This window comes from Sarcophilus harrisii, chromosome 1 (assembly GCF_902635505.1).
Source record: "Sarcophilus harrisii chromosome 1, mSarHar1.11, whole genome shotgun sequence".
Classification (NCBI taxonomy): Eukaryota; Metazoa; Chordata; class Mammalia; order Dasyuromorphia; family Dasyuridae; genus Sarcophilus; species Sarcophilus harrisii.
Window position 1 is genome coordinate 638,951,048 of NC_045426.1, and position 22,335 is coordinate 638,973,382.

Consider the following 22,335-nt stretch of genomic DNA (forward strand, 5'->3'; position numbering starts at 1 on the left):
ATTCTCTGACCTCTCTCCTCTTCCCCCTTAACTCCAATTTATTTCATTCCCAAATCCACAAACAACATCTGAGTCAGTAAAGGCTGATTTGCAATTCCTTCAGGGGTGTTATGATTCACAACTGTGGGGGCTTTCAGAAAATTAACCTGCCCCTTCACACTTAGGTGTGGTCCTTAACAATTTCCTGTTAATGAGAGATGAGTATTTTTTTCCCCAACAGCATGGCCAATAAGTTTGTGCACTGGCTGTTATCTGAGTCTGCATGTTAAGGTATCCAAGTCTATATGCTAAAGAATGCAAACAGCACTATCAAAATCTTTTGCATCCTATTCCTCTAGATGGTTGCAGAGTAATACACTATAACAGGTGTTGAATCTTGTAAGATGTCATAGAGGCCAACTTTCTGACTAATGGAGAAGCAGGATTGTAGTCAGAATAGGCATTTTTCATTAAGTCTCTCATCAGTCTCCTGGCTCAGCCCTTTAATGTGTTGGCCCATTTTAATTACCCCAACTGAAAGTCTTACCAGGTCTCTTCTCCCTTTCCTTCCCCATAGATTACAGAAGGAACTCTCCTGTGAGGATCCTATTCACGAACAGCTCTTGAGCAATGCTACTTCTTTGTTTCTTGTGTTTCTTGTGCTCCATGTTGGGCACCATTTGTTACAGGAGCAACCTGCTAGTGGCTGCTGGGTCCTTCATTCTCAAAGAGGACCATGACATGAGAGAACTGATGTCATGACATGCAATTGAGTTGGATTTAAGTGAAAGAAGGTTGTGTAAATTCACCATCTTTAAGTTAAGCTTTTTTCCAGGTCTCAGTTTGACTGAGACAATGTTCAGCAGTGATTAAAGCTAGGCAAAAAATGAGGCAAAGAATGGTCTTTTTTGCTTTGTCCCCCCCAAAAAATCCAAGTCAAACAAAACTTTAAATGTGAATAGATTAAACAATCCAATAAGAAAACAAAATCTTAAAATCTGCTGCTTACAAGTGCAATAGCATCTTGGGAACATGCTCCATTTGTCCAACATGGAAGTACCCACTATAAGGGCTTGTTCCAGATCTCCTAAGATGAAGGCACTCTTGGTTCCCTATCATGAGAGGGCCATATCATGATTGGAAGTCTAACCAGAATGGGCTGTGACTTTAGAGCTGTGACTGTTTTATATAGGAATTAAGATAAGCCATGAACTTACTCCCCTTCGTTCAGAAACTGAGGTGGTATGCAGAGAGACAGAGTAGGGAGGGAATTATATACCACATAAATTGGGGATTGAATTTGTATATTTGTGATTATATCTTTTGAAATAAATACTCCTTTGTAAGAGCTAATCCAACTGTTAGTGGTTAAACTGATGACAGGGATCCCACCCCCCACATTTGAGGGAAACACTATTAGTGAGAGCTAGAACTTCTGAGAGACAGTCTCAAAGCCTCCTTAAGTGTACCTAAGAATCCTAGAAGAAAAGTGAAGAATCAGATATCTAGCTTTCCAGGAAGAAACACACCTTCAAAGCAAAGATAAACACAGAAAAATGAGGGACTGAATCAAAATGTATTATGTAGCAAACTCATCCAAAAAAGCAAGAGTTGCAATCATGCTATCAAACTATGTAAAAGCAAATATTTACAATACAAAAAAGAGAAACCATGTTACACCAAAGAAAACCATAGACAACAATCCAATACCATGATTACATGTTTCAAGTGCATTGGCATTGAAATTCATAAAGAAAAAATTAGCTGAGGCAAGAAGAGATAGTAATACAATAACATCAGGAAATCTAATGTACTTTTCTTTTGAACAAATCTAACAAAAAAGGTGAAGAATAGATTTAAACAAAATGCTGGAGAAATCAGAGCAAAATATATATATATATATAATGTTTTCCTCAAGAGACTACTAAAGAGGGGCAGCTAGTTGGTGTGGTAGATAGAGCACTGGTCCTAAAGTCAGGAGGACCTGAGTTCAAAGCTGACCTCAGTCACTTAACATTTTGGGCAAGTCACTTAACCCCAATTGCCTCAGGAGAGAGAGAGAGAGAGAGAGAGAGAGAGAGAGAGAGAGACTAGTAAAGAATATAGGTATTTTTCATCACCACATGAAACTTTTATAAAAAATAGAGTACATATTAGGGCACAGAGATTTTGCAAATAAATGTAACTAGGCAGAAATAGTAAACATACCCTTTACAAATCATAATGTAATTTGTTAAAGTAAATAATAACAGTTTGGGTTACAGAAACAAAAGACCTGGATTCAAATGGTGGCTTTAAAGTGTAATTTTTAATAATGAGAAGTCAAATAGCAAAGTCTACAAACAATTTATTATGTGAAGAAAAAGCATAATATGAAACAGCACACCAAAATTTCCCAGATGCAATAAAGCATTTCTCTGAAGAAATAGAATACTCCGTAAAAAATACATTAACAAAATAGAAAAGGAGAGGATTAATGAACAGAATATATATTTTTGAAATGTGTTCTTTTTATTTTAATATTTATTTTCAATTCCATATTCTCCCCTTTTTTCCTATTACCTCTCCTTTCTATTAAGAAGGCAAGAAATGTGAGATCCATTATATATACAAAGTCAATGAAAACATATTTCCATATTAGCCCTGTTATGAGGGAAGGGGATAAAATAAAGAAAAAAATATGTTTTAATCTGCAGTCAGAGACCATTGTTTTTCCATATGAAAAAGAGTATGTTTTCATCCTGAATCCTTTAGAATTGACATGTATAATTGTATTATTATAGTAACTAAGTTTTTCATAATTTATTATCATTTCATTATTGCTGCATACAGTGCTTTCCTACTTCTGCTCACTTCACTTTGTATCAGTTAACATAAATCTTTCCAGATTTTTCTAAAAATCATCTCCTTCATCAGTTATCAGAAATACAATAGTATTTCATCATAATCAAATACCATAACTTGTATAGCTATTCTCCAATTGATGAGCATTACTTCAGATTCCAATTCTTTCCCACCACAAAAAAGCTTCTATAAATATATATATATATATATATATATATGCTATTTTCCTCTTTCCTTGATTTCTTTGAGATATAGATATCACTGAGTCAAAGGGTATGCATAGTTTTATTTCCCTTTAGGCATAGTTCCAAATTTTTCTCCAGAATGGTCGGACCAGTTCATAGTACCACCAACAATGTATTAGTGTGCCTTTTTTTCCACATTCCTTCTAGCATTGTTCATTTTCCTTTTCTGTCATCTTAGTCAAGCTTATAGGTGTGAAGTAGTACTTCAGAGTTGTTTTAAATTGCATCTCTCTAATTACTCATGATTTAGAGCATTTTTTTGCACATGACAATTTCCCATATGACTAGCTTTGATTTCATCTTCTGAAAACTTTTCTTTCATATCCTTTGACAATTTATCAACTGGAGACAGTATATACAATTTTAAAAATTAGAATTATCAAATAATCTAATCTAAAATAAATGTAAGAGGAGATATCAAAGGTTAAAGGAGAAATAGATAAAATGAAAGTCAAAATATAGATAAAATGAAAGTCAAAATATAAATAAAATGATCAAATTAAACATTCATTCTTTGAAGAGACTAACATAACTGTTAAACTTTTAGCCAATCGGATTAAAAAGAAGAGGACAGAAAAAAATTAAATCAATACAATAATGAACAAGCAAGGTTAAATCACAACAAAACCAGAAGAAATAAATATAATTATCAGAACTGTAGAACACTTACATGTTAACAAAACTGAAAACACACACACAAAAAGTAAAGCAATATTTTAAAATGTAAAATAACCAAACTAATAGAAAATCAAATAGAAATATTAAATCAATTTCAGAAAAGAAAACAGAACTAGTTATTAATGAACTACCAAAGATGGAGAGGGAAAAGAGGGACACCTAGTCCTGATGGATTCATAGGAAATTCTATCAAACTTCTAAAGAACAATAATTACCAATACTATACAAAGTATTCATCAATATTGAGAAAGAAAGCATTCTGCCAGAGTCTTTATATGTGACAAAAATAATTGTAATATCTAAAACAGGGAAGAATATGGCAAAAAAAGAGAACTATTAACTAATATTAATGAATATTGAACAAAAATTTTTAAATAAAATCCTGCCAGGATTTTATACATATTATTCATTATAGTTAATTACATTCAAAACAGTAATGATTTAACATTAGGAAAGCAATCAATATTAAATCAACATTAAACAATCATTTTTAAAATAAAATAAAATAATCCTAAAGCACACAAGCAGAGAAAGCTTCTGACAATATATAGAACTCATTTTTACTAACCAAACTAACTAAATAAAGACAAAAACTTAAGTACAGGCATTTTGAGACATGTTTAATATCATAAAATATATGTCTAAAATCAAAAATAAGCATCATAAACAATGTAAATAGAAGCTTTCCTAATAATCCAGAAGTTAAGAAAAGATGCCAACTATGGCCACTATTATTTGACATAGTTATGGAAGAATCAGAAATAGAAATAAGGCAGGAAAAAGAAATTAACATTGTTAAGATAAGCAAATATGAAATAACAACTATCGGTATTTACTGGTGACATGATAGTTTACTTAGAAAAACCTATGAAAGCAGCAAAGAAACTAATTAAATAATAGCTTCAGCAAAATTGCAGGCTACCTAAGAAACCATCAAAAATCAATATAATTTTTATAATAGCAATAAAATCCAAGAGATAATTCTAGAAAAAAAAAGACAATGCATTCAAAATAACTTTAAAATACTTGAGAATCAACCTATCAAAATACACAAAATATTTGAGTAGATTTAATTACAAAGTACTCCTTTTAAAAAAAAAAAACAACTTATATAGCTGAAAGAATATTCAACACTCATACCTCATATTATAGCAGCATTAAAACTGCTATAATAGTAGTAATAATAATTAACTTAGTAGTAATAATAATAAATATTAATAATAATAATTAACATTTATATAGTACTGACAATGTGCCAGTCATTGCGCTAAGTATGTTTCAATCATTATTTCAATTAATCCTCACAACAACCCTGGGAAGTAGGTGCTATTATAATCTCCATTTTATAGATGAGGAAACTGAAACAAACAGAAGATACTTGCCCAGAATCACACAGAAGCTACATTTGAATTCAGATCTTCCTGACTCCAAGCCCAATGCTCTATACATTGTGCTACCCAACCATACCATCCATTGGGATTCTACAGCAAGATATGTAAAACTACAACTGCCAGCTCCCTGCAAAACTTCTGAGTAAGGCCCAGTTTCATGGGGAAATGTTTAACAAAATATATAAAAATATACTAGAACAATAGTGTTAATTTGTGAAGTTTTTAATATGTGACCTGCAGGAATTTCATTTGACAACACTGTACTACAGAATCTTTCCCCCTCCCCCTGAGATAATAACAAAATTCATTTAAAGAAACAATAGATTTAGAATATCAAGGGAAATAATGAAAAAGTCAGAGATGATGGGGCAATACCTCTCTATACTTCCAACTATATTATTATATTATTAATAGCAAAACCATTTTCCATTAGTTTAAAAACAGAGAAATTAATCAATGAAACTAGACAAGAGAAAATTTAAAATAATAAACCTCAATAACTTAGTGCTTAATAAACTGAAAACCACAAATACTTAAGGAAGAACTCCTTATTTGATGAAAAAAAGGTAGGAAAACTATAAAACAGTCTGGCAGAAATCAGGCTAGGACCAACAGCTTACACTATTTTCCACAATAAATTCAAAATTGAAAAAGGACCTTAATATTAAAATTAGTAAAAATTTAGAAGAGAAGAAAATATTATATATTTCTCAACTATGGAGAGATGTGTTGTTAATCAAAGAGATAAAGGCAATTACAAAAGATGAACTAGATAACTTTATATAAAATTGAAAACCTTCTACATGAATTACTGCATCTAGAAGGGAATAAAAATGAGGGAGGGAAATTTGTATCAAATTTCTCAGGGTTTAGTGTCCAAGATATAAAGATGAATAATATATAAGTGCTGGATTTTTTATCTAAGAAAAAAATCCTGAGGCTTATTATTTCCAAATGAACAATAATGATTTAAAAGCAAAGGTGGCAATCACAGTCAACTAATCCCTTTGTAATTAGTGACAGTTTGCCAGTTTTATAGATCTTATCTTTATAAGGGGAAAAAATAACATGAGGATGATTTATAGAATTTACAAAGAAATAGGTAAATTTGCAGTATTCAACCTCTGGATATGTTAGGGGCTTAAAGGGAATTTCTATAGTATTAAATTCAGTGCTTCATTGGTTTAGACCTCATGTCTATCATTCTGTGAACTTTTCGGAAAATATTTTTCTGCGATTTCTTAAAGATTTCTGCTATGAGTCTATGTAGCTCACTAAAGAGAAATAACTTACAAAAAAAGAGGAGTTTATGGTAAAGTGGAAGTCAACTCCTACCCTCAAACTGTCTGAAAAGAGAATTTGATCTTTATAAAGAGTCCTACGATATCTAAACTTAATCTTAATTTTTTATAAAGATATATTTCCTATCTTATCTACTAGCAAATCTTATCAAAGTACCTATTCACTAAATCTATAGATAATTTAGACTTAAGGGAACATTTATGTTAGCTTAGCTATTATAGTTAGCTCTTCCTAAGGAAAGGAAACTTAATTCTTCATTTAACTAAAATTAATCAAAGTAATTAACATTAACTAATTTGGAGCTCATCCTTTATATAAGCTTTAATGGATTTAAACTGCCCTAAGACTTTTGGGACGCCATGTATTATGTATATTGGTAAACATATATGAAGAAGAAAAGGGCAAACTACTCCAGTATCTTTGACAAGAAAACTTCAAATGTAGTCACAAAGAGTTGGACAAAACTGAAAAAACTGAACAACAAAATAAATACATAAATACATATGTGTGCATGTGTAAACATATATATATCTATAGACATAGACATATATATGCATATAACTAAACACTGTTCCCCAATAGATAAATATAAAGAAACATTTCTCAAAAGAAAAACTGCAAACTATTAATGACCATATAAGAAACCTAAAATACTACAAAGGTCATACTTCCAAAGAAACTATTGATTAGAAGAAAATTCCCTATATAGTAAAATATTTATTAGCAATAGGTGTTTGTTTGTTTGTTTCATAGCCAAGAAAGTGAAACAATATAGTTACCCATACATGGGGGATTGGTTAAACAAAATTGTGGAACAAAAACATATTGTAACATTACTATATTGTAAAAATTAACAAATGCGTTCAACCCAGAGAAGCACAGAATTGATGCAAAGCAAAGTATGCAGACACAAAAGATTATACTTTGTGTTGCAATTTCTAAAATAATATTCATTGGAAATTGTATATTATATATTCACAATGACTTCAATAATGGTGTTTGTTCATTAGAAAGAATGACAAAACAATCAAAAGTGAATATTGCAAAATTAGAAAGAACAAGCATGACCTCAAAGGAGGGAAATGAGAAGAAATACCTATCCATGTTCCTTTGCAAAGGAAGGAGGTTCATGGGTATAGTACATGACTTATATTTTCAGACTTTTTCCATTTATTGATCCATTTTCTTGAATTTTTTTTCTTCTTTCATTTCCTTTTTTATTATTATAAAATATTAGTTGTGTGGGATATTGCTCTAGGAGAGGATGGGAAAGAGATACAGAAAAATTCTAGTCATGTAAAAAAAATAAATAAAATTTCATTTAAAAAAAGCATGATATCAGTATTTTCAGTTGAGTTCTGAGAAAGGAATTCAATGAGCAGAAAATCAGTCTTTGAAAATTTTTTAACTTCAAGCCAGGAAGTTACATGTCTATCTAAAATGAAAACATTTGCAGGATGTGTGTCTTGCATCCATCTCTCCCTCTCTCCCTCACTCTTCACAGGACAAAATTGGAAGATTCAGGAGCCCTAGTAGATAAATCAGTGTTTCAAGACGTTGACAGGGAACAGCTAGATGGTGCAGTGGACAGAGCACCAACTCTAAATTCAGGAGGACCTGAGTTCTCAAATTTAATCTCAGACCCTTAACACTTCTTAGCTGTGTGACCCTGGGCAAGTCACTTAACCTCAATTGCCTCAGGGGAGAAAAAAGACTTTGATAAATGTATTTCCAGAAGCAGACTTCTGGACTTGGAATTAGAAAGCCCCTCAGTTTCTTCCTCTATAAAGTAGGAAATATTTTTAACCTCCTCAAAGATAGCTGTTACAGCTAGAAATCTATAATCCTGAAAGCAGATCCACCGAAAGTATATAATTTGTTCACCCAGATGGTAGCAATGTCAAGATTTGATACTGTATCTATGTATTAAAAGCTATCGTGTGTGAGGAAGCCCTGAGCTTGGAGAGACAGAAAAGGCAAAAAGGAGATTGAACTCATCAGGACACAAGATAGGATGTGATGTGATAAAAATCCATGTAAGTAAGAGGCACTCACTTGTCACCCATGTCTGAAATAGCTTGAGTATGCTAGAGTTTTTTTTTTTCTTTTGTAGTCTCTTGAATGATTACCATTTCTAAAACCATAGTGTGTATGTGGTTTCATAATCTTTGGAGTTTGACTTAACTGGAGCTTTCCTGAAAGAGCATGCAATACCTGAGCCAATCAGCCAGAAGAGACCAGAGAAGGAGTCTGGGAAAGCCGAGGAATCTCAGTATTCCAAGGCAACCCTTCCCACCCATACCACATTTCAGGCTTGCTTCTCTTGAGATCATAGCAGAGGAAAGGCTGTAAGCAAAGACCTGTGGAACAGTTGGGTATTTCCTGGGACAGCAAGAGAGAAGTACATTTTTACCAGGAATTAGAAGATAGAGAAGGAAATAGGTGAGATTAGGCTGGATTTTCATCTGGTGACAAGTCTGGGCAGGGGAGGAGGGGGGAGAGAAAAGGGAAAAGGTTCAGGGAGAAACATCATCAGGAGAGAGAGAGAGGGAGAAAGAGGATGATATCCTTGACTGGCAAAAAGGGAATCCTGGGTAAATACTTGAATGTTGATCATCACTACCTTCCCATCCTTTGCTCCAGCTGAGACAGTCAAAAAGTGTGACAGTCCTCTTCCTCCTTTTGAACAAGGAACCAGGTAAAACCCAGGCCAAGATTGGGAGGGGGGTCTCTAATATCATGAAAAATATTAGGAAAGAAGGAGAAAATGGAAACATTAAGATTATGGGAGAAGTTGGGTCTAGGAGAGAAAATTTAGGATTTGGGAGGAGACTCTGAAACTGGGAGGGGGGAATTCTGAGATTAAGGGTAAGATCTTGAGAAGAGGAAGAAGAGAGTCCTCTGGACTAAGGGAAAAACTCGTGATGGGGGATGTCAAGCTGAAAGAAGATTTTCAAGCCTGGGAGGAGGGTCTCCTACCCATCCCCCATAAGGAGCAAGAGGGATGTCTCTGAACTGAGTGACAACATTCAGAATGGCTCTTCAAAGTGGGGGAGCAGGAAGAGTTCGAGGGAAATGGAGGATTGGGGAGATTAGAAAAAGAACCTGCAGTTTACTGGGGAAATGGAAGGGAGGGGAGAAATAAAGTACATCCCACCCATCCATACTGTGTATTTTATCTGTGAACACAATGAGTTATGCTTCCTGTGTTCAGTGGTACTGTGGTTTGAACATTGAGCCTAGGCTCAAGAATATTTGAATTCAAACCTGTCTTCCCTGATCTGTCCCAATTAAATCTATAATCCTGGGAAAGTCACTTCAGCTCAGTTTTCTCAATTGTAAAATGGAGATATATAGCACCTACCTCCCAGGGTTGTTATAAGGATCAAATGAGATATTTATAGGCATTTAAGACAGTGCCTGCCACATAGTAGGTGCTTAATAAATCCTTGTTCTCTTCTTCTTCCCTTGATAAGTTATATATTTGAGAACACAGATTTAAAATTGGCTTGAATTTTTATAGTGATTTAAAGTTTACAAAGCAGTTATAGATAAAATGTGAAGTAGATAAAGCCAGTGTTGTTATATCCATTCCAGAGGGATGGCACAGGTCACGTAAAGTTCTGAGCCAGCATTCAAACCTCAAGTTCAGCAGGGTATTTTTTGATGTGTTTATATATTCAATGAGGTAGTGAGTCGATTTAGGGAGCAGAAGGAATGGTATATATATATATATATATATATATATATATATATATATATATATAATAGTAAATGGAAATTATCACTGAGTAACTAGTGACATGCATATTTGAAATTAATTAAACTTAATTATGTGTTTGTCTAGTCAGTAGGGCAGTTAGGTGGCACAGTGGATAGAACTTTGGGCTTGAAATCAGGAAGTCTCATCTTTCTGAGATCAAATCCAGGCTTTCTACTTTCTACTGGGTGATGCTGTTTAATCCTGTTTGCCTCAATGTCCTTATCTACCAAATAAGTTGAAGGAAACAGCAAATCATTTCAGTATCTTTGTCAAGAAAACTCCAAATGGGGCCATGTCATACACAACTGAAAAGATCTAACAAAACTCAGCGAGAAGTTATGTGTTTGTGAACACAACAGACTGTGCACTTGTAAGGACACCACCGGAGCTGTTGTTGGGTCTGGTTTCACATTGGGATGTTCCGATTGTTTTAGGATTGCAGCCTCCACCTAAGAATGACAGGCCAGTGTCTATCTGGTACCTCCTAATTTGCAGAAACTGACTCCCCATCAGCAAGGAACCAGTTCAACATCTTAGAGAACAAAGTTTTCAAGAAGGAGAGGGAAAATACCCAGAATCTGGAAAGAATGAGAGAAGAAAATAGGAAGGGAGAGAGTTTACACATATTTCCAGAGGTTTAGAGATGAATATAAATTGCTCCAGAGTGCTGACAGAGAGCTCTCTGGAGAATGTTTAGCTCCACCTCCAATATTTCTTATCTTCTGCATGAAGTCCAGGAAGGAAAAAAGGGTGGGGATGTAGTCAGTGGAAAAATCTGGGGGATTTTTCTGAGTTTGTTTTTTTAGTTATAAACTTGACAACCATCAATAAACATAAATCTCCAAATACATACTCCCATCTCTACCCTGAAAAAAGGGTGAACATGAAATCTTGGACTGGAACCATTTGCAGTTTAATTATTTTTAAAATATCTATAAATTTTCACAATTGAGCTTGACAATGTCAAACTCATTTTTTCTGTTTACAGCCCCTCTCCTTTGGCATTTTCTGCATATTTTCCAGATTTTTTTAACTGCTATGGTTATTATTATTTACAGAGTTGGAGGCAGCACATAAATTGATGTTTTGATTGCATTTCCTTAGCTCTACCTCATCCTGGCTTTCTCGAATCCACCAGTGAATATCTCAGGAAGGTCTCTAGAATCTTGAAGTCTTTTCTGGTCCAAAGTTCTGAGTCATGCTCCTGTCCTAGGGAGCTATTCCTCCATTCTCTGTGTCTCCATCTGGGGAAGTTCAAAGCACTTAACTTCTGAATTGTTTTTTTGTGAGGCTGGCTCTCTGGGTATGATGCAGGATGCAAAGGGATACATTTGGGAGTGAAGTTGTTTTTTAAAAAAAAAAAAAAAAACCCGGGGCACTAGATTGCAGTGAATAGAGGACAAGCTCTAAAATCAGGGGGACTTAACAGTCAAATCTGGCCTCAGACACTTAATACTTCCTAGCTGTTTGACCCTGGATAAGTCATTTAATTCCAATTGTCGAAGGAAGGAAAGAAGGGAGGAAGGGAGGAAGGAAGAAAAAAGATTAAACCCTAAAAATGATGTAGGAATGGGAGTTTCTCTGATATTAGGAAAAAACTCTTCTGTAACTCACAAAAGGGAAGCTAGCTGGTGCCACCAACATAATAGTTTCAGTAGGGATAAACTGAGTTCATATCCTATCTTTAATGCTTCCGAGCCCAGGGAAGCCTCCTTCATATTTATAAAAGGAGAGAACTGGATTCTATAGGGTTTTCCCATGACTTCTAAGGTATTTTTCAACTCCAAATCTATGATCTTATTAAGTCAGTAAGAGGTTGATGGCAGCTACAAGATAATAATAATTCACATTTCCATAAGGATTTAAAACATATAAAGAAATTTCCCTGTCAATTTAGTAGCAATGTATAAATGAGGAAACTGAGGATCAGAGAGACTAATTTTCCCAGTTTCACACAATTAGTAAAAAATACAGTTTTCAATCCACTCGAATCTCTTTAAGTCCTGAGCTCTTTCTATTTCAAATTATTTTTCCAATACTGTTCCCTTACCCAATAAAACAAAACAAAAAAAAAAAAAAAACCTGAGCATAAGAGGCTCTCCTGAATCAAAGAGTAATTTTGAGAGCAAATTGGAAATGAGCAATCAGAGTCTTCTTCCTTCTTTCTTTTGAGTTATTTCCCCAGAGAAGGAGACAGGAGTTCAGTCCAAAAGTTTAGAAGGGGAAAATGCTGGGTATAGAGAGTATAGGGAAACATTGCCACCATCTGGTAAACCATTGTTTAAATGGGGATCATTGTGTTGCTAATGACATTAAAGAAAGTTTCCTTAAAAGGAAGAGGAAAATACCAGTAGCATGGGGGAAAAAATGAGTGAAGAAAATACAAAGGAAAGTGTTTATATACATTTGCAGAGACTTGAGTATATTGGGAATAGGATCTAGTAAACCAAGTGGGCACCCATCATTTCAAGAATGACACTGTTGTTCAGTTATTTCAGTTGTGTATGCCTCTTTGTGACCCAATATGGGCTTTTCTTGGCAAAGATATTGGAATGACTTGCCATTTCTTTCCCTAGCTCATTTTACAGATGAGAAAACTGAGGCAAACAGGGTTAAGTTATTTGCCTAGAGTTACAAAGCTAGTAAGTGTCTGAGATCAGATTTAAACTCAGGATGATGAGAATTCCTGATACTAAGCCCAGCACTCTACCCATTGTGCCACCTAGCTGCCTGTGAATGGTATTATAGGAAACAATAAATAAAAGAAACCAAGAAAAACCTGGGAAAACAGGAATAGATGAGGAATAAAGTAAAGAGAACATGAAAAAACAATAAACACAATGACAAGAAAAATAATTTTTTAAAAAATGAAATCAAACATTGTATTATAATGCTTAATTGTGACCCAGAGAAAAGAGGAAAAAATACATCTCCCTCCTTTTACTGGAGAGGTAGGGGACTCTAGGTACCAAGTATTCCCTAGTCTGGTAAACTCGGTTATTCTTTGCATCAGATGATTTTGCTGTTATGTTTTTGTTTCTTTTAGCCTTTAAAGAAGAAATGACTTTCTAACTAGGGATGGTGAATTAGATATATTTAGAAAAAGATGCAATATAAAAGTAAAAGGTATAAATGAAACTAAGAAAAGAAAGATAACTAGAGAAATAGGTCTCTGTGGGACAGAATGTTTAATAAATTTAAGTTCCTGTGTAGCTCTCTCTAGTAATAGACAAGGAAGTGCAAAGGCATTGATAACTTCAGGGAAAAGTAAATGTCTGCTTTTTTTTCTGTGCATATATCTGTGTAGATGTGTATCTGCTATGTATATGTAGGACTGATAACAGAACTGATAAAATTCTGGTAAATTATGTTTGCAATTGGTCTAAGAGCAGGAGAGGGGACGTGCAGAGAGAAAGGTGCATATCTATTCCTGAGGCATAAGGAAACCACAAGACAGGGTCATTCATAAGGAGGTGACTGAAGTCCTCACATCATGGCCCAGAAGAAGGCAGGTCCAAGGCTGAGTAGGAGTGCTCCTAGCAGAGCAAAGGGGCTGCTCCTGATCCCATCAGCCCCATTACACAGTTCTTTTGAACAGCAGGAATAACCCACTTCAATGATAGCTTGGGGGATCAACATATGGGCCTTTGAAAATGATTCCGTGAAAAAATTTTCACAGGAATTAGTACAGCCCTTGAAGTGAAACTTTTGGTTCTCTGGCCCTGTGGAAAACAGAAGAAGAAAATGAATGACAATCATGGCTTAAATCACCAATTAGAAATTCTTTCTCCCCTCCCTCCCCTACATTCTATTTCTGTAAAAAAATAAAAAAATATAAAAAAATAAAAAAACAGTCTCCTCACAAATTCCTTCACATTATAAGTTCAGTATACAGACTACTATTCTTCTCTCCCAGTCTGAATCTTACAATCCTCAAGACCCTCCTTCTTCAGGAAAACTTCTCTGAATACTCCAACCCACAAAGATTACACTATCTTGCGAACTCCTGCTATACTTCCTATTTTTACCCATTACTATGCATTACTACTTCCTACTTTTACCCAACTACCATCCCAACTAGTTCAAAGATCTCCTCACCTCTAGCTCACATTACTGGCTATTGTCATCAATAGCTCTCCAAGTGAATTTCTCAACTTCTAATGTCTCCCCCCTTCCCTCCAAGCAATCTTTCACATTGCTGCCAAATTTATAACCCCAAAGCACAGATCTGACCATGACACTCCCTGGTTCATGAAGTTCCATCTTGCTTCTTGAATAAAATACAATTTGATTTTATTTGATTCTGAAAGCCCTTTACCATCTACATCTGAATCCAGCTTACTTTTGTAGACATTATTACATATGACTCTTTGTATGCTCTATTTTCCACCAAACTGGCCTGTTCATTGTCTCCTGTATGGCATTCTATCTTCTGTCTCTGTGCTTCTCTCTGCACAGACTGCCCTCCATTCCTAGATTGTTCCTCTCCTTTACCACCAAGCCATGAAATCCCTGGCTCCCTTTAGACTCAATTCAGATCCCACCTTCTACTAGAAGATCCCACTCCCTCTCTCCTCAAGGTTACTTTATACTGATTTTCTATAGTCACAGATACATATAATTTTCTCTGAGTTATTCTCTCCCAGTAGAATATAAACTTTTTGAAGGTAGGGACTGTTTTGTTTTCTGTTTTTGTTTTTGTATCCCCAATGAGCAATATAGTACCTGACAAATAAGTAGGTACCTAATAAATGTTTGTTGAAGAAATGCTACTTCATGCAGCATTTAGTACTAGCATCATGAATGCGGGGCTAAAAGGAACCTCAGAGATAATTTAATTGAGATTTTTCATTTTACAGATGAAGAGAAGAATCATTTGTAAAGCTCCTATTATGTATGTGCCAGGCTCTGTGCTAAGTGATTTTTATACATATTATCTCATTTGACCCTCACAACAATCCTGAAAGATTGTTCTTTCTAACTCCCCTTCTCCCCCATTTCACAAGTGAGGAAATTGAGACAAATAGAAGTTAACCAACTTTCCCAAGTTCATATATTTGGTAAATATCTGAGGCCAAATTTGAAATCAGGCCTTTCTGATTGCAACTCTATCCCCCAATGAACAGTACCACCAGTTGCCTCAATGAGGTAATGAAGATAAGAAAAAAGATTAAGCAACTGAAACCATTTACCCTGTGTTGCACTTGTAGTAAACGGCAAAAGTTGGTGCAACTTAGAATCCTAGAATATGAGTGCAGGAGGGGACCTTAGAACACAGAACCACAAAGTGGTATCAAATTATCAAATTACTTTATCTCTTTCTGAGTCTCAATTTCTTTCTCTGTAAAAATTAGGAAACAAGACAAGGATATCATTAATATTATTTCTAGTTCTATCTTAATCCTCAAGAATGTGAAAAGAAACATTAAGAGTTGAATTCAAGTAAAGGCATGAGGTCTATACTCTACAAAGTTCTTCCTGCCTCATACTCTTTCTTGATTCCCTCACAGGCAAGATTGCTAGACATGGAAACTGCAGCCCAGAGAAGTTAAGCATTTTGCCCAAAGTCACAATCATAACAGGCAGCAAAGGCTACCTGAACTTAGAATCCTAGAATAAATACAGAACACAAAACTAAAACTAAACACAAAATACCCATCAGGACTGAAAGTCCATCATGGAAGATGGCATTAACTTGGTTATGGAATAGTTAGAGGGCTAGAATTGAAGTCAAGGAGATCTGAGTTGGAATATTGTCTCAAACACTTACTAACTTTGTGACTCTGGGCAAATCAATTAACCTGTTTACCTCAGTTTCTTCAGTCTCTAAAATGGAACTAATAATAATGCCTACTTCTCGGTGTCCTCATCTGTAAAATGAGCTGGAGAAAGAAATGGCAAACCACTGCAGTATATTTGCCAAGAAAACCCCAAATAGGGTCACGAAGAAATGGGCACATTTGAAAAATGACTAAACAATCTCTTATGGTATTGTCAGATCAAGTACTATTCATAAAGTACTTTGCAAACCTTAAAGTGCCATGTAAATGCTTATTTTTTAAATTTTGTTATTGTTCAGACATGTCTGGCTCTTTGTGACCCCATGGACCATAATGTGTCAGTATTGTCTGTGGGGTTTTCTTGGCAAAGGGACTGGAGTGCTTTGCCATTTCCTTCTCCAGTAGATTAAAGCTAATTGATTAAATGGCTTGCTGGGGGTCACATAGCTACTAAGTGTCTGAGGCTGCATTTGAACTCAGATCTTCCTAACTCCAGATCCAGCTCTTTAGTCACTGAACTATCTGGCTTCCTTCTATATAAATGCTAGTTATCATTATTATTTACCAGGTTTAGGGCCTCACTCCCAAGTGTCTACCAATGAATTTCTGCAGAAGTATTAAAATAATAGCAGTTCTCTGTTTAAAAAAAAAAAGAAAGAAAGAAAGATTTTTCCTCTCCACTGAGAAGTTGTAGTCAGAAGATTAGGCTTGGATTATGTATCCACACATAGATGTCCAGCAGAAATCAAGTCCTACAAATTGCCTTCAATTCTTTGTGAAATGTCAACTCTCCCCAAAACCTAGTAGATAAATGATCCACATGAACAAACTAGTTCTCTTCATCTAATCACTGAAATCCCTAGATTTCATCCCTAGAATCCAATGGTATCAATTAATGCCTCTGACCTGAGAGAAATTATTTTCTATTATATCAATAACCAATTTTTAAATTAGGATTGAAGTTTTTACTTTCTGTTTCCTCATTTAGGAACCAGCCCTTGCAGGTTATTTGGTCATTCTCTGAGGGACACTGCTGATGGATAAGATTGCCCACATCCTTTGGGTATATGCTCTGTGATCTTAGGCAGGACCACACCCAACTAGAAGATCTTACAAACAGAAACTAATCTGGGTGAATTCTAGCTCTTAGAAAGCAAGTTTATGCCTTTGTAGTCCCCTTCTTGTGACCTAAGGTAATCCATTTTATGTAGGAGAAAAGCAAAACAGAGCAGTCTGGGTAGAGATAGATTCCTTTGTCCAGATTGCTAGAGGCAGCTGAATGGCAGGATTGAGTCACATTCTCAACAGGAGGAGCTAAAGACTTTAACTCATATTTTCATTAATATGTCCATTCTCTCACTAATTTTTAACCAACAAGGGTTGATTTTCACCTGGGCCCCTCCTTTTCCAAAGTATTTAAGCATGCAGGGATCTCCATAATTATGTCTTTGGTTACTGAAACTCCTGACCATCAATTTATGAATTATCAGCTAGCCTAATTAATAAATTGATTATTAATTATGCAGAGATTCCGTCTCCCAGGCTTTTCATTCATCTCAGACTTGAACCTTATCTATCTCCTCACTTCAGTACCTCTATTTCTAGTAATGATTCCTGGATTTACATGACCAACATGGTACTACTGGACATATTAACCACCCAGCTAGGCCCCTTTTTACTCTTTATCCCAACCAGTTTTTGAAGCCATAGTCTCTACCATACAGTTCTAGTGATCTGGGGGGGTGGAGGGATGGGATATCTCTCTATAAGTATGGTGGAGAAACAAAAATGGTGTAGTAAGAAAGATCACTGGGTGTAGATGAATTTAAGAGATCTAGGTTTGGGTTCTGGCTCCCCAGTTCCATTTACTAGATGCATGCTTTTAAGCAAGTAACTTCTCATTTCTAAGATTCAGTTTCCTCATGTGTGTAATATAAGAGGGATGGATTAGGTGATCTAACCCAACTGGGTCTCTTCCAGCTCTGAAATTCAATATCCTTTGTTAACTCTCCTTCTCTAAAAAATGAAAGGGTTGAACGAGAATATTACTAAAGTTCTTTCGATTCTAATACAGTAAAATTCAAATATCAATTCACTTGGTTGGGAATAAAGAATGACCTTGCTCTGGTCAAATAATTCTCATTACATGGGGAATATTGGAGATTTAAGGGTAGCACTAGACTGTTTTGAATCCCCTTCACTATAGTTCCACTTGTCTAAGCTGTCCAATGAGCCTGGGATCTTGAACACTGGCTGGACTCTAACTGGACTCACCATTTTTTTCTCCAGCTTCCAAACTCCCACAGTGAGTTGCTGACCCCGGGCACTGAACAGAGGTGCACTGACTGGATTGCTGTACCTTGGTACAGTTGTAGCATTTGAGAGAATGAGCTGTAAAGAAGAAATTCCTTTGGTTAGACTGAGGAAGGACATCCAGAACTGCAGTATAAAGACCTACATGCTCCACCCCTAAGATATCCATGGTTGAGACAAAGCTCTGGAAGAAGCAGACTTCTTTCTCAGCTCAGACCTCAAGGGTCAGAGTTCTAAGGAGGGCAAGATCTTCCCACAGAAGTCCCAGCATTCTTTCCTACCACCCTCTACCCATCTCCCAAAGAGACACCATTTATCTGACACATACAATTCACTAAATCTACAAATTCAAAACCACAATCCCTTGAACCAAAAAACAGAACCATCCTTCCCCCAATACTAAGGCTCTCCCTCTTCCCAGTTCCAGATTTCCCTCCCCTACTACTAAAAAAAGTCCCAAGATCTTACCTGGCTCTATACAGAGCAAGATGCTCAGCAGAACAGGAAGGAGGACTCTCATGGTTCTTGGCTATCTCAGCCTAGGGGGAAAAAAGACAGAGTATTTTTATTCAAGAGTATTCAATATCCTTAAGCATCTACTCTTAATTCCTAGAACTCCATCATGCTCTGGGCTCTCTCCCTTCCCTCTCCTCCAACTAATCATTGAATCTCAGTGACTACATTCCTCACTACCACCTATCTCTTATAATGCCCGTGTCCTTCCTGGTACTCTCATTCCATTGAAACTCCTTCACATCCTTCCATACGAAGAGTTCCCTCAATTGATCAATCAATTGTAATCAATCAGGCATATCCCAGGCAAAGTGCTAAGCTCTGAAGATACAAAAGCAAAATTGAAAATAAGGATCTTAGAGGCTAGGCAGGGGAAACAACATGTATGTACAAAAGAAATACAAAGTGATTTGTCCAGGAAAACATGAGAAGTCAGAGGAAATAGAAAAGCACTCAATTTGTACCTAAGCTGAAACTTGAAAAAAACTAGAGATTCTGAGAGGGAGAGATGAAGAGGAAATGCAGGATGGCAGCTAGTGCAAAGGCAGGGCAGCAGTATAGATAGGATGGTCTAAAAGCAAGAAGGCCAGTTTGTCTGGGCCATAGAGTGCCTTGGAGGGTAGCACAGTAAGGCTGGGAAGTTATATTGGGGCAAGGCTGAAAAGGCCTTTAAATGCCCAACAGAGGAATTTCCATTTTATCATAGAGGTAAAGGGGAGTCATTGGAGTTGGTTAAGTAGGAGCATGAGATGTTCCGATTTATATTTTTAGAAATTCAGTCTGGCAATTGTGTTAATTGGCATTTGAATTATGGAGAGGATTTTGTATTGTATTTTGGTGGTTTTGGGGGCAATGCATTTTTTGCACTGAATTTTGGCCACTGGATTTTTGAGGGAAAGCCAATGGCTATTGTGATGATCCAAGCAGAAATAAGAAATCGACAGAAATAAGGCAGTTCAGACCACAAAAAAAAAAAAAAAAAAAAAAAAAAAAAAAAAAAAAAAAAAAAAAAAAGACGGTTGGGAAGGAAAAAGAGCATACTGAGTTAAAGAAATTGATAAGGGCATCTAAGTAAATATGAAATATATATTAAGTAACTTTTGAAGGCATGCTACTGGGTTGGGGAGGAAAGGCGCTCCAGCAAAAATACCAGCTGCTCAGCTCCACCCTTTCTTCTTCAACCAGGAATAGACTGGCACTCCAGCTCCCACCCTGATTCACCACAACTATGTGGCCCCAAACTTATCACACTGCCCTCAAGCCATCTCCCAGACAAACTGATATGGCCTTCTCTATCTCTCACTTCTCCCATGCCCTGCTTTCCTCAAGTAACAGTATCAGTATCAAACAAGACCCGTCCTAAGAAGGGTTTATCAATTAATTGCCCTAACATCACACACCTTCCTGTGACTTCTCTGTCCCTGTTCTCTAGTCACCATTCCAGTCCAGAGAAAGATATGGTCTCCTTCTACCTGAAGGTAAGCTTTTTATGGGCAGTGACAATCTTCCTTTTCTTATCTGTTTTCCCATCACTTAGGCCAGTGCCTTGCAATCAGCACAGTTCCTAGCACATAAGAGAACTCATAAATATTTATTGACTGATAACAGAATAGGTACAGAATGTAAGTTATAAAGATGGTAGTGGAAAGCTTAGGGAGGGTTTTAAAAGCCAAATAATTGGTTAACACTTTCATTCATTCCTTCATGGATGAAGCACTAAAATTATCATCTGTACTTCTAACCCAGAAATGAGAAGGGAGCCCAATCCCCTACAATCTTTACTCCTCCACCCAAATCTAGCACTGCACACCCATTTCCACCCTCCCCTACCTAAACACCTTCTTCTAGAAGCTGGCTGGCCCAGCAGAATGACATGTGAGAAAGTTAGTCAAATTCTTCCTATGCCCAAATGTCTCTCCTATTGGCCAGAATCGTACCAAGAGCACTACACTGTATGAGTGGTTGGTGATGGGGGTTGGAGGGAAGAAATGTTCCTTCCATAGGGATTCTAAATTGAAAGCCACTTTTAGAGATCACCTAATCTAGTCCACTCATTTTACAAACTCCCTGGGGACCTGGAGAAGTCAGTTGGCACAAATTCAACTAATTAATAGTAAATAGTAGAAGCCAGATCCCAGCCCAGGGTTCTTTTTATTCCCAAACCACTGCCCTTTCCACTATAGACTTCTTTAGACTCCTGATTTAAAATAAAAAAAATTTTTTTTTTTTTTTTTAAGTTTAAACACTAATAAGAAGTGGTTCTAGGAAGGAAAAAAATGACTTTCTAAAACACATCCTTCTCAAGACGGAAGCCGTTCGGAGGAATCGAGATCTAGACCTGGAAGGCATCTCGGAAGTCCCCCAGTCCCATTCCATCATTTTACAGGTTAAGCAACTCGGTTCAAAGGAGAATTAAGTAGCCCGAGTTTACACAGCCAGGTACCCAGATTTCCAAGTATGGCAATGCTCTTTCCACCGCGGCCGCGATGGGCGGATGAAGCCGAGCTTGTCCACTAGGAAGGATCCACCCTATCCGCACTCCCCACCTTTCTTTCTCCCTCCTTGGGGTTCCTGCCCGGCGGTTGCGGGCCCCCCTCACCTGCGGGACAGCCTGCTGTGACCGCGTCAGTCTTTCCGCTCACGACTTAGCTCAGCGCAGTTCGGGGTCTGCTTCCTCCTCTGGTGCCACCCTGGCTGAGGGCAACTGGTTTCAGTTAAGCCTGGGAGTGGCACTCGCACCAGAACCCAACTCCGCCCCTCCCTGACCAGGCAGCATGACGCTTGCCTCCAGTCCTTTCTCTCCTTCCCCTCCCCCCCCCGCACCTCCATCCCGGGCCAGCTCCCAGGCGATTCCTCTCCGATTTCTCCCTGCTCCTCGTGACCCGAAGCACTTTGGGCTCCGCAGGTTCTAGTGGAGCCATCTTGCCCCGCTGTGGCCAGCCTCGGCTCCATTACCAGACTAAGTCCAGGATTAGCTAAACTAACCTTGATCGTAGCCTTGGCCCCAGGATCAGAAAAAAGCCCCGGCCCTTGCCCGGGTCCCAGGCTAGCGGAACAAAACCCCCAGGGCAGAGGCAGACTCAGACTTCAGCCTCCCCACCCGGCCCCGCCCCAACCCCTGTCCGGCTCCATCCCCGCTTCGGCCCAGTCCATCGTGGCCGCAGACGACCCCAGATTCAGACATTAGTCACTACCCCACCCCGTCCTGCTGCAACCCCAAGCGCGTCCAGCCCAGTTTGACCCCAGCCATCGAAAGGCAGAAACTACGGATTTCTGAGGGGGGATAGCAGCTTTCAACTTTGTGCTGCGAGTTTCGCAAGTAATAAGAGTTGGAACGTGAGCTGGGAGTGGGTCGAGTACCCGTTTTGGGTTGAATTAGTCTGATTTCTGAAGCTTGGGCAGCATAATCCCTCTAACTTGGCCAGGAGAGACAGTGAGTCAGCTTGATTTTATTTAAAGAGTGCTGGGAAGCTGGTAGGAAAGAAAGAGAGGCTGTTTCTCAACTCTCAACAACAGCCTCTTTCGTT

At 37.2% G+C, this 22,335-nt stretch overlaps 1 protein-coding gene across 2 annotated transcripts; it reads right to left on the reverse strand.

Moving 5' to 3' along the window:
- Window positions 1-13,043: 13,043 nt before the first annotated feature.
- On the reverse strand, window positions 13,044-21,855 carry LY6H (lymphocyte antigen 6 family member H). Of its 2 annotated transcripts, XM_031947300.1 has the most exons (5): window positions 21,794-21,855; window positions 21,408-21,502; window positions 18,764-18,834; window positions 18,257-18,373; window positions 13,044-13,924 (listed from the first exon to the last, which is right to left on the reverse strand). In XM_031947300.1, the coding sequence occupies exons 3-5, from the start codon at window positions 18,813-18,815 to the stop codon at window positions 13,689-13,691; spliced, it is 405 nt and encodes a 134-aa protein (XP_031803160.1). In that variant the 5' UTR covers window positions 18,816-18,834; window positions 21,408-21,502; window positions 21,794-21,855; the 3' UTR covers window positions 13,044-13,688. The 2 variants fall into 2 exon arrangements, with proteins under 2 accessions (XP_031803160.1, XP_023354197.1); XM_023498429.2 differs by lacking the exons at window positions 21,408-21,502; window positions 21,794-21,855 and adding an exon at window positions 21,355-21,374.
- Between the last annotated feature and the right edge of the window lie 480 nt (window positions 21,856-22,335).

What these genes read in the sequence shown, in the direction of transcription:
- LY6H (XM_031947300.1), bottom strand. Translation starts at nt 18,815, where the DNA reads ATGAGAGTCCTCCTTCCTGTTCTGCTGAGCATCTTGCTCTGTATAGAG. An exon ending in CTTGCTCTGTATAGAGCCAG is followed by an intron (nt 18,374 to 18,763) that starts GTAAGATCTTGG and finishes TCTTCTTTACAG; the next exon opens with CTCATTCTCTCAAATGCTAC. An exon ending in GGAAGCTGGAGAAAAAAATG is followed by an intron (nt 13,925 to 18,256) that starts GTGAGTCCAGTT and finishes TGTTTTCCACAG; the next exon opens with GGCCAGAGAACCAAAAGTTT.